This window comes from Mesoplodon mirus, assembly GCF_964341445.2.
Source record: "Mesoplodon mirus genome assembly, chromosome: 13".
Lineage (NCBI taxonomy): Eukaryota > Metazoa > Chordata > Mammalia > Artiodactyla > Ziphiidae > Mesoplodon > Mesoplodon mirus.
The window spans coordinates 15,304,932-15,316,950 of NC_138989.1; the positions used below are offsets into that span (position 1 = coordinate 15,304,932).

Below are 12,019 nucleotides of genomic sequence, written 5' to 3' on the forward strand. Positions count from 1 at the left end.
GCTGGAGAGGGTCTGGAGAAGAGGGAACCCTCCTACACTGTTGGTAGGAATGTAAATTGGTGCAGTCACTATGGAAAACAGTATGGAGAGTCCTCAAAAAACTAAAAATAGAGTTACCAAATGATCCAGCAATTCTACTCCTGGGCATATATCCGGACAAAACTCTAATTTGAAAAATACATGCACTCCAGTGTTCACAGCAGCACTATTTACAATAGTCAAGACACGGAAACAACCTAAATGTTCATCAGCAGATGAATGGATAAAGAAGATGTGGTGTACATATATACAGTGGAATACTATTCAGCCATAAAAAAGAATGAAATAATGCCATTTGCAGCAACATGAATGAAAGTAGAGATTATCACACTAAGTGAAATAAGTCAGAAAGGAAAAGACAAATACCATATGATATCACATATATGTGGAATCTAAAATATGACACAAATGAACTTATCTACGAAACAGAAACAGACCCACAGATATAGAGAACAGATTTATGGTTGCCAAAGGGGAGGTGGGGAGGGGAGGGATGGATTGGAAGTTTGGGATTAGCAGATGCAGACTATTATATATAGAATGGATATAAACAACAAAGTCCTACTTTGTTCCCCTACCACAGGGAACCATATTCAATATCCTGTGTTAAACCATAATGGAAAAGAGTATGAAAAAGAATACATATATATATATAACTGAATCATATATAACTGAATCACTTTGCTTACAGAAAAATTAACAGTATAAATCAATTATACCTCAATAAAAATTTTTTTTAAATAGTGTTACTCTACAAAAAGAAAATACATTTTCTTACATGAAAAAACAAATTATTTAAAAAGGAAAAATAGGGCTTCCCTGGTGGCGCAGTGGTTGGGAGTCCGCCTGCCGATGCAGGGGACACGGGTTCGTGACCCGGTCCGGAAGGATCCCACGTGCCGCGGAGCGGCTGGGCCCGTGAACCATGGCCGCTGGGCCTGCGCGTCCGGAGCCTGTGTTCCGCAACGGGAGAGGCCACAACAGTGAGAAGCCCGCATATCATAAAAAAAAATAAAAAGGAAAAATAGACGATTGGAAGCAAAGAGGACAAGACGCTCGTGTTTGTTATTTCCAGTTGGCGGACGCATGAGTATTTGTAATATTACTCTGGGTACTTTTCCCCATTACCACTCCCGGCAGCGCTGTTTTAAAGATTAAATTAGATACCGTAAGTAGAGTACTCAGGGCAGTGTCTGACCCACTGTAATTGCGCAAACTATGTCACCTCCTCCCCTACCCCCCATCCTCCCAATGCAGATTATGGGTCCCTTCCAAGTTGGTTTCCACAGGGTCGTGCTGATGGCCCCTCTGCTTTATCTCCCTAACCAGGCTGGGGGCTCCGTGAGACAAGGCTAGGGTAGCGCCATCCCCAGCAATGGGAGTGGACCATCAAAGGGCTGGAACATAGTAGGACCTCAGCACCTTGCCAGGGAGTGAATGCCTGCCCCCCAAGGACCTGGCAAACTGTGGGTGCCCAATAATTACTCATTTGAACAGACATTTGAGCACAGAGCCACATTAGTGAGGCCCCATCCCACCCATCTAGGAAGAGGTTTAACCAGACATGGGGCACCGAGGGGCAAATTCTTGGCCAAGAGACCCACGTCCTGTTCACTGCACCCCAATTTAGATTGGGAGTTTAAGGCTCCTCCAGAATGGGCAGAAGATGATCCCTTCCCTGCAGCCCCCTCTCTCTCCCTCTCCGGGTGGATTCTCCAGGCCTCAGGCAGGCAATGGAATGTTGTGTCGTTGGTTGCTCGGGTGACCGAGGCTGGCTGGGCGGCTGCCTTCCGGGAATACTGAGCGTGCAAACCCTCCATCAGAACCCTCCAGGGCCTCCTCTAGGCTAGTGCAAAACTCCAGAAAGAAAGCAAGCCTGGGGCAATTGCCAGGAGAATGGCAGTGCCCTGGGAGAAATATTTCCAACTGGCCTTGCAAGAGAAACTGTCTACGTGAGTGGCGTGGAGTGGCAGGGAGGGCTGAAAGGAGGGCAGGAGCAGGTGGGATGATCCCTCCCTTCCCCCTTCCCCTGGGTTCTGGCTTCCTCGGGCAGTTCTTGGTGCGGGATTATTGCCCCCATTTCATAGAGGCAGAAACTGAAGCTCCGAAGGCAATGGCAATTTCCGCAAGGTCTCAGGGGTAGTTAGGGCAGAGCTGGGTCAATGGCCCAGGTCTCTAACCTGTTCCTGATCCCCATCCCTAGTTGATAGCCAGCTGAGATTATATCATTTGATCCAAGGTGGGAAGGAATTACTCTTTGAGCTCTTGCCCCCTCTCACTGCAAACTGCATTTTAAAGGAAGGGTGGAGGAAGCTTGTCCGGGGCCTGCCTTGTTTCAGCAGTGTGGCCGGGGGTCCCATCTTCAGTCTCAGAATCAGTAAAATGGGAGGGTTTCCCCTGGACCAGAGCTGGGAGAGCCTTGCCTAGTGGAATGCCAGTGCACCCCTTCTGCTCCCTACACGGCCGACCCTGCGGAGCTGTGTCCAGCCCCTCCTCTCCCCTGTCAGCCTGGCTCCAGATCCCAGCCTCCCCCTGGATCCTCCCCGCGGAGGTCAACAGGCAGCTCAGTCTCAACTTGGCCTCGGCGAAGAGCTGATCTCCCTGCTCCCCACTCAGCCCACCATCAGCAACATCCTTCCAGCATCTAGGTTCCCCTTCGACTCCTTTCTCACCCTCTCGTCACCCCATCAGCTCTGCCTTCCAGTGGTATCCAGAACCGACCCCTCCTTACCTCTCTACTGCACCCTCCCAGATCAGAGCCCCATCCCCTCTGCATTATCCAGTGACCCGTCCCTGGTCCCTGCAGCTGCCCTGCCCCTCCTGTTGTCCTTGCTCCCCACAGGAGCCAGAGGGGGTTCCCTCTTCTGCTCCAAACCCTCCCATGCCTCCCACCTCACTCAGAGTCAAGGCCAAAGTCCCCCCTCACCACGGCCCACCGCAGTCTCACCCTCACAACTTCCCTGATCTCAGTTCCCATCTCTCTGCTCCCTCCTCTCCTCTAGCTGCACTGGCCTCCTGGCAGCTCCTTCTACACACCAAGGTCCTTCCCTTGGGGGTTGGCATCGGCCATTCCCTCGGCCTAGAATCTGTTCCCTGCGGTATCCACATGGCTCCCTCCCTCTTCCCCCTCAAGTTTCTGCTCAGATGTCCCCCCCATAGAGACTTTTCTATCTCCCTATTGAGAGATTTCCTTCAGTCTGCTGAATTTTTCATCTTACACCTGCCATGTCCTAGCATTATTTATTATTATTTGCTAGCTTTTTTTCTGTGGCCCCCAGCGGGATAGCAGCTCCTGGAGGGCAGGGATCTGTCTGTCTTGATCAGGGCTGCATCCCCAGTGCCCAGAACAGTGCCTGGTACAGAGTAGGTGCTCGGGACAATTTGTTGAATGAATGAAAAATTCAACAGCCAGGAGGTGGCTAATTGGGGTATGTCAGGCACCAGTGGGGAGTTTGGGGGCCCTGACTCTTGCCTCCTTCACCCTCACCTCTTCCTTGAGCCCCTCCAGGAAGATCCAGGGGCAGAATGTGGACCATGTCCCACCGCCACTGCTGCGTCTCTTGGAGAAGAGGCAGGAACTGGTGGATGCGGACCAGGGTCTTCAGGCTCAGAAGGAGGTGAGCCACTCAATGCAGTCCCTGAAACTTTTTGGGACAAAAAGTTTAAAAAAAGATGGGAATAAAAAGATGGGAAAGTGATGGAGCCAACTTATTACTACAAGGTCTGAGACAAATCACCATCCTGAGCCTTGGTTTCCTCGTCTGTCAAATGGGGATCAAATGAGATCAGTGGTTTGTGCAAATAAATGTGCATTGAGCAGCTACTGCATGCAGGGCACTGCACTGGGATCTAGAGGTCTCACCACAGTCCCTGCCCTCATGGGTTCACAGCTTAGAGAAGGGGACAGACAAGTGTCCAGGTGGTGATGGCTGTGAGGGGGGAAGCACTGAGCAGGGGCTGTGGGAGCCCAGAGAAAGCCCCTATCTCTACACAGGGGTGGTCATGGAGGGCTTCCTGGAGGAAGTGATGTCTTAGGGAACGCTGAAGGGCAAGTCGGCTTATCCAGCAAAGGGGGCCAGGGTGAGGAGGGAGAAACAGGCAGAGGGAGCAGCATATACAAAGACAGGAAGGCAAGGACAAAACACAGGTGGGTAAGAGGCTAGAAGACAGTATCGGAGGAGAAAGGGTAAGATGAGGCCCCAAGGAAGAGCAGAGAGGCTGATAAGCAGGGGCTACAGGAGGGAATTTGGGCTTCATCGTGGGTGGTGAGAGCCACGGGTGGATTTGAGCAAGGGTTCAGTGACACGATTAAGGGCAAAAGGGACTTCCCTGGTGGTCCAGTGGTTAGGACTCCGCGCTTCCACTGCAAGGGGCATGGGAACTAAGATGCCACATGCCGCAAGGCGCAGCCAAAAAAAAAAAAAGATTAAGGGCAAAAGATGAGCGAGGTTAAGTGTGAGCGTTAAAGCGCTGGATGACTTGAAACCCCAAACACACACAGACACCCACTCCTTACCCCCCAGGTGTTCCAGACTATGCAGGCATCCCTGAAACAGCGGTGGAAACAATTGGAACAGAAAGAGCAGGAGTTAAAGGGGTCCTTTGTCCGCTTTGAAAAGTTTTTGCAGGTAGGTGGAGCCTGCTGGGGGGAGGCAGGGCAGAGGGTCACAAAGTCACAATCCTAAAGGAGCCAGACAGGTCACATAAACTTAAAAAGTGGGCTTACCAACACAAAAGGGAGTGGTGGGAAATACACACTCACTGCCTGAAGCATTTTTAAAAGCGTGGGGAGAGGAGTGAGGGACCAAAATCAGAGATTCTGGCTGGATTTGGCCCGCGGGCCATCTGTTTGCAACCCGTGACTCAGCGTGCGAATGTTGGGGCGGAGTGGATGCGGCAAGCTCCGCAGGCTCCCAAGTCCTGGGAGTCGTCGCCTCCTCTCCATCCCTCCTTCCCAGGATGCCGAGGCCCGGCGCAGCCGCGCACTGCGGAGGTCGGCGGAGGAGCGGCAACTGGCGGGCCGCCGGGAGGAGGAGGCGCTGCGGCTTCGGGCTCAGCTGGAGGAGCTGCAGCGGGAGCGCGCGCGGCTGCAGCGCCGGCTTTGGCGCCTCGAGCCCTGCGCGCGCCTGCTGGGGCAAGTACTGGAGCAGCTGCCCGAGGTGAGCGCCCTGCGGGAGGTTTTAGTGTTCAGCGCCACGTGCAGCCCCAGGCAGCCTCAGGGACGGCTTTGGAAGTGTGCACTACTGGAGCGCTGACTGTATGCCAGGAGTCACCACTTATTGAGCACGAACTGTATGTCAGGAACACGCTTTGTTCTTGAATTCTCCCCAAGGTCCAGTGAAGTGAGTCTTGTTATTGCCAACCCCATTTTACAGATGGGGCAACTGAGGCTCAGAAAGATAACTTACTCAGGACACACAGGCAGGTGGGGGGAGGGGGAATCCAAACACTCAGTATTCGTTGAATGAAACAGTGACTTAGTATTAATCACAGGCAGTGAAGCTTAGCTAGGCTTGATGGTGGCGGTGGGGAGGGGCCGGAGTAATCACACTTCTGGGGCAGGGGCTGTGTGATTGCCCCCATTTCACAGTTGGGCTGAGGAGGCGCGGGGGGTGGTAGGGCGGGGAAGGGCAGGGGGGCTGCTGTCCCGGTGAGTCCCCCTCCCGACCCCATCCCAGTTCCAAGAGGTCCCCGAGCTGGTGGCGCGCTTCGACGGCCTGGCCGACACGCAGGCGGCGCTGAGGCTCACGGAGCGCCAGCGGCTCGCGGAGCTGGAGGAGGCGCGCGCGCGGCTGCGGCGGCTGCGGGACGCCTGGCAGGACGAGCTGCTGCGGCAGGGCCAGCGGCGAGCGCAACTGCTGGAGAAACTGGAAGCGGCGCGGGAGCGCACGCTGCTCTGGGTACCGCCGCCGGGAGGAGGTGGGCGCCCGGGACCCCAGCCTCCCACCGCCGGGAGGAGTGCCATATGGGGCAACGCTACGCTCATGGGCAGGTTTCAGGCATCGGAAAGCACTTTAGGGCGCAGGAGTCCCTTCCTATGAGAACTTGACACCCGAGTCCAGCACTCCTTTCCCTGATAGCACCTAGGGGCATCTATGACTGGTGGGAAGTGGACGCGAATGTGGCCCCAGCCCTCCTCAGGCCAGCTCACACCTTAATGGGGAAGGGGGCGGTGTTCTCCAGGAATCCAAGTGTATTCAGATCCAGAACACCGCGGCTGAGAAGACCCTGCTCCTGAGACGCACCAGGATGGCAGCACTCAACCTGTTCCAGCTAGTGTGCCAGCACCAGCGGCGGCCACCTGCCCTGGACATCGAGGACACCGAGGGGCAGCTGGAGCAGGTGAGGACCCTTTATGTCACCTCCAGCCCCCTAACCGTTGGGAATATCATGGTGCCTGAAATCCCACCTTCTCTGGGTTAAGCATGACCCTCTGCGATCAGAGCCCAGTCTCCTAGCTCCCTGGCCGCCTAGCCCCCTGCCTGGGAGCCCTGGGTTTGTCTTGGCTCTGCTGGTCACCTGCTATGAGGTCAGAAGGAAGTTGGATCCTCTCTGGGTCTCAGTGCCCTCACTGTGCAGGAGGCCGGGGTATATACTGATGGGTACAATACAGTTATGCCAAGAGTTCTTCTGTCTCAGGATCAAAAGCACAAACGTGACATCGATAAGAAACCAGGAGATGGAGACTCACTTTTCATTAGTCCCTGACCCTCTGGCTCCCGCATGGTCAGGCCTTGGCTTCCCTGGGGAGCGTGAGGGTAGCGTTGTACAGTGGTTTTTCTTTCTGCACAATGGCATTACAAATGTCATCGTGTACCAAGTATGCCCGGCTTTTCTATTCACTCGGGTTTGCAAGGTGGTAGAACATGTGACATGGTTTACAACAGAGGCAGGGGGTTTCTGACTTTGGACACTTCTGTTGATTCTAGTGGGTCTCCAAAGCATGGCCCCTTTGAGAAGTGGAGGAAACACCCCCGCCTTTGCCCCATCCTATACCACTCCTGTCCTGCAGCCAGAATTCCAACCAAATGCCAAGAACTGGGTCCCCAGAGCCTACCTTTGTGCCACATCCTGAGTCGGGTGGATTCGTATGTACACCACTGTTCTCTCAAGCGTGGCCCGGGTACCCCAAGGTACGAAAGACGACTCTAGGAGGGACAGAGGCTCGATATGAAGCAACAGGCAAAAGCCAGTCCTTTTTATTTTAATAGAGCTTTATTGGAGTATAATTGCTTTATTGGAGTATAATTGGAGTATAATTGCAATACTTAGTTTCTGTTGCACAACAAAGCGAATCAGCCATATGCATACACGTCCCCATATCCCCTCCCTCTTGAGCCTCCCTCCCATCCTCCCTATGCCACCCCCTAGGTCATCGCAAAGCACCGAGCCGATCTCCCTGTGCTATGCTGCTGCTTCCTACCAACCATTTTACATTCCATAGTGTGTATATGTCGATGCTACTCTCACTTCGCCCCAGCTTCGCCCTCCCACCCCATGTCCTCAAGTCCATTCTCTATGTCTACCTCTTTATTCCTGCCTTGCAACTAGGTTCATCAGTACCATTTTTTTTTAGATTCCATATATATCCATTAGCATATGGTATTTCTTTTTCTTTCTGACTTACTTCACTCTGTATGATAGACTCTAGGTCTGTCCACCTCACTACAAATAACTCAATTTCGTTTCTTTTTATGGCTGTGTAATATTCCATTGTATATATGTGCCACATCTTCTTTATCCATTCATCTGCTGATGGACACTTAGGTTGCTTCCATATCCTGACTATTGTAAACAGAGCTGCAATGAACATTGTGGTACATGACTCATTTTGAATTATGGTTTTCTCAGGGTATATGCCCAGTAGTGGGATTGCGGGGTCATATGGTAGTTCTATTTTTAGTTTTTTAGGGAACCTCCATACTGTTCTCCATAGTGGCTGCATCAATTTACATTCCCACCAACAGTGCAGGAGGGTTCCCTTTCCACCACACCCTTTCCAGCATTTATTGTTTCTAGATTTTTTGATAATGGCTATTCTGACTGGTGTGAGGGGATATCTCATTGTAGTTTTGATTTGCATTTCTCTAATAATTTTTAGTGATGCTGAGCATCTTTTCATGTATGTCTTCCTTGGTGAAATGTCTATTTAGGTCTTCCGCCCATTTTTTAACTGAATTGTTTTTTTGATATTGAGCTCCATGTGCTGTTTGTATATTTTGGAAATTAATCCTTTGTCTACTGTTTCATTTGCAAATATTTTCAACCCATTCTGAGGGTTGTCTTTTTGTCTTCTTTATGGTTTCCTTTGCTGTGCAAAATCTCTTAAGTTTAATTAAGTCCTATTTATTTTTATTTCCGTTACTCTAGGAGGTGGGTCAAAAAAGATCTTGCTGTCGTTTATGTCAGAGTGTTTTTCCTATGTTTTCCTCTAAGAGTTTTATAGTGTCTGGTCTTACATTTAAGTCTTTAATCCATTTGGAGTTTATTTATGGTGTTAGGTAGTGTTCTAATTTCATTCTTTTACATGTAGCTGTCCAAGTTTTCCCAGCACCACTTATCGAAGAGGCTGTCTTTTCTCCACTGTATGTTCTTGTAATTTGTCATAAATTAGGTGCCCATATGTGCGTGGATTTATCTCTGGGCATTCTATCTTGTACCATTGATCTATATTTCTGTTTTTGTGCCAGTACCATACTGTCTTGATTACTGTAGCTTTCTGTTATAGTTTGAAGTTGGGGAGCCTGATTCCTCCAACTCCGTTTTCCTTTCCCAAGATTGCTTTGGCTATTCGGGGTCTTTTTTGTTTCCATACAAATTGTAAAATTTTTTGTTCTAATTCTGTGAGGAATGCCATTGGTAGTTTGCTAGGGATTGCATTGAATCTGTAGATTGCTTTGGGCAGTATAGTCATTTTCACAGTATTGATTCTTCTAATCCAAGAACATGGTATATTTCTCCATCTGTTTATGTCATCTTTGATTTCTTTCATCAGTGTTTTATAGTTTTCTGAGTACAAGTCTTTCACCTCCTTAGGAAGGTTTATTCCTAGGTATTTTATTCTTTTTGTTGCAATGGTAAATGGGAATGTTTCCTTAACTTCTCTGATTTTTCGTTGTTGGTGTATGGGAATGCCAGAGATTTCTGTGCATTAATTTTGTATTCTGCAACCTTACCAAATTCATTGATTAGCTCTAGTAGTTTTCTGGTGGCTCTTTAGGATTTTCTACGTATAGTAACATGTCATCGGCAAACAGTGAGTTTTACTTCTTCTTTTCCAATTTGTATTCATTTCTTTTTCTTCTCTGATTGCTGTGACTAGGACTTCAAAAACTATGTTGAATAAGAGTGGTGAGAGTGGACAGCCTTGTCTTGTCCCTGATCTTACTGGAAATGCTTTTTCACCATTGAGTACGATGCTTGCTGTGGGTTTGTCATATATGGCCTTTATTATGTTGAGGTAGATTCCCTCTATGGCCACTTTCTGGAGAGTTTTTATCATAAATCGGTGTTGAATTTTGTCAAAAGCTTTTTCTGTATCTATTGAGAGGATCATATGGTTTTTATTCCTTAATTTGTTAATGTTGTGTATCACATTGATTGATTTGTGTATATTGAAGAATCCTTGCATCCCTGGGATAAATCCCTCTTGATCATGGTGTAGATCCTTTTAATGTGTTGTTGGGTTCTGATTGATAGTGTTTTGTTCAAGATTTTTGCGTCTATGTTCATCAGTGAAATTGGTCTATAATTTTTTTTGTGATCTCTTTTTCTGTTTTTGGTATCAGGGTGATGGAAAGCCAGTGCTTTTTCAACCAACCATCTGATCTTACCAAGGAGAAAGGTTCAATGGCAGGGGGTGGGGTGGGGGGGCAGCAATTATGCCTTTAACCTAATACTCCCTGGTCTCCAGGGCCTGGGGGCTCACACCCTCTGTGGGCAATGGTAGCTGCCAGAATTGAGTAACCAGGTTTCATTTTCATTTTGTTATTTTTCCGGTTACCCCTTACTTATGGCAAGGAGTAATTTAATCTCTTTCCACTTTTGGTAGAGATATAGTTTTCTTGTCAGATGTTTATTTCGGTGAAGGAAGAGCCCAAGGATAAGTTTGCCATCAAGTTCTAGGTCTTGGCAGTGGATCCGTGGGTGTTCATTAAGTTTGTATCAATAAATAGGTTAGTTAAAATAAAGGAGGGTGCCCCATGGAGAAGAGTAGGTCATATACCAGTGAACACGACTAATCCAATTAAAAGGAAAAAAATAAAAAAAGAATTGATGCAAGTGAAAATACTAATTCAACTATAATACAGGTGATAGCCATCTAGAAAACTGAAGATGCCCGCTAATCAACTGTTTGGGAAGCCTGGACTGAGGCTTCAAAAACCCAGAATGGGGGCTTCCCTGGTGGCACAGTGGTTGGAGTCTGCCTGCCGATGCAGGGGACACAGGTTTGTGCCCCAGTCCAGGAAGATCTCACATGCCGTGCAACAGCTGGGCCCGTGAGCCATGGCCGCTGAGCCTGCGCGTCCAGAGCCTGTGCTCCGCAACGGGAGAGGCCACAATAGTGAGAGGCCCGCGTACCGCAAATACAAAACAAACCTAGAATGGTTTAGGCCATTGTTTGGGCCATCCCTGCCTCAGGGAACCACCATCATTGCTGTCTAATAAGGGTCTCTACCCCCCACCCCTGCTTTGCAGCCTCTGGGGTTTTGGGGGGTGGTGACTGGACACTCAAGAGGCTGGGATTTGACTCTGGCTGTGTTGGAACCCCCAGGTGAAGCTCTTCATCCTGGACCTCTCTGCCATGCTGGCTGGCCTCCATCAGGCCAAGCCCTCCGTCCCCGCCTCCTGACCCTGACCCAGGTGAGCAGTGGGGGAGGTGCCGCCAGGAGGTACACAATTCCTGCGGGGTACAGGCTGAGTGGCTCTCACCAGAAAGACGGGAGGGCTGTGCCCGCTCAGATTGCAGTGGGGTGGGCATGAGGGGCACACAGCAAATACTAAATGAATGTGGGCTACATGGAGGGGACCAATCCCACATCCACCATGTGACCTGGGACCTGGTCCTCCCACCCAGGGCAGATGGGGGATTTTTTTTTCCCTCTTAATAAATTTATTTATTTCTGGCTGCGTTGGGTCTTTGTTGCTGCACAGGCTTTCTCTAGTTGTGGCGAGCAGGGGCTACTCTTTGTTGCGGTATGCAGGCTTCTCATTGCGGTGGCTTCTCTTGTTGCGGAGCATGGGCTCTAGGTGCACGAGCTTCAGTAGTTGTGGCACATGGGCTTCAGTAGTTGTGGCTCATGGGCTCTAGAGCACAGGCTCAGTAGTTGTGGCACACGGGCTTAGCTGCTCCGCGGCATGTGGGATCTTCCTGGACCAGGGATCAAACCCGTGTCCCCTGCATTGCCAGGTGGATTCTTAACCACTGCGCCACCAGGGAGGTCCCCAGTTGGGGGCATTTAAACAAGCTGATGTTTGTCAGATGCTTGGAATGGGGCCTGGCGTAAAATTTCTGGTAAATTCTAGATGAGTGTTTGGTAAGTTAAAGTAAAATAAAGGAGGACCAGCGAGAGGGTCACACGGCAGACACCCATCCCCGGGGCGTTTGCTCACAAAGGCTCCTCCGTCGTGGACTGGCGCTGAGTGATGGCCATTCTGAGAATGCAGCTACCGGAGGCTGCCCTTGACCTTCCCAGGACCCCCAACAGGGGCTGAGGAGCACAGGGCTTAAAGCAGGACAGAGGCCAGGACAGGTTTTGACCTCTGGGTGTGTGGGGATAGTGCGAACTCCTTCACAGCCGGGGAGCGCACTGCACCCTCTGCCCCCAGACTCTACGTGCTGTTTCCCTCCCACCGTCCAGTCCCAGCTGCAAGCCTGTCCTGGTGGAAGGAAGGGGACCGACTGCCAGATTTGGGGCATTCCCATCTGAGCAACCGACCCATCCTCTGAGCCTGACTTTCCTCACCTGCAAAATGGAGG

The 12,019-nt window shown here is 50.3% G+C and overlaps 2 protein-coding genes across 2 annotated transcripts in view; one reads left to right on the forward strand and one right to left on the reverse strand.

Annotated features, from left to right (window-relative positions):
* Positions 1-7,117, reverse strand: part of RASAL1 (RAS protein activator like 1) — a 47,874-nt gene extending 40,757 nt beyond the window's left edge. The window contains exon 1 of the mRNA XM_082641507.1: positions 7,097-7,117. The gene's annotated coding sequence lies outside the window, so the exon portion shown is untranslated. The remainder of the gene's footprint in view (positions 1-7,096) is intronic.
* CFAP73 (cilia and flagella associated protein 73) lies at positions 1,825-11,998 on the forward strand. Its single transcript, XM_082641511.1, has 7 exons — positions 1,825-1,991; positions 3,548-3,656; positions 4,563-4,667; positions 4,998-5,198; positions 5,718-5,939; positions 6,223-6,381; positions 10,814-11,998. The coding sequence occupies exons 1-7, from the start codon at positions 1,936-1,938 to the stop codon at positions 10,889-10,891; spliced, it is 930 nt and encodes a 309-aa protein (XP_082497637.1). The 5' UTR covers positions 1,825-1,935; the 3' UTR covers positions 10,892-11,998.
* The last annotated feature ends 21 nt before the right edge of the window (positions 11,999-12,019 follow it).

Coding starts and splice junctions, on each gene's coding strand:
- CFAP73 (XM_082641511.1), top strand. CDS start 1,936: ATGGCAGTGCCCTGGGAGAAATATTTCCAACTGGCCTTGCAAGAGAAA. Junction 4,668..4,997: donor GCTTTGAAAAGTTTTTGCAG/GTAGGTGGAGCC, acceptor CCTCCTTCCCAG/GATGCCGAGGCCCGGCGCAG. Junction 5,940..6,222: donor GGGAGCGCACGCTGCTCTGG/GTACCGCCGCCG, acceptor GGTGTTCTCCAG/GAATCCAAGTGTATTCAGAT.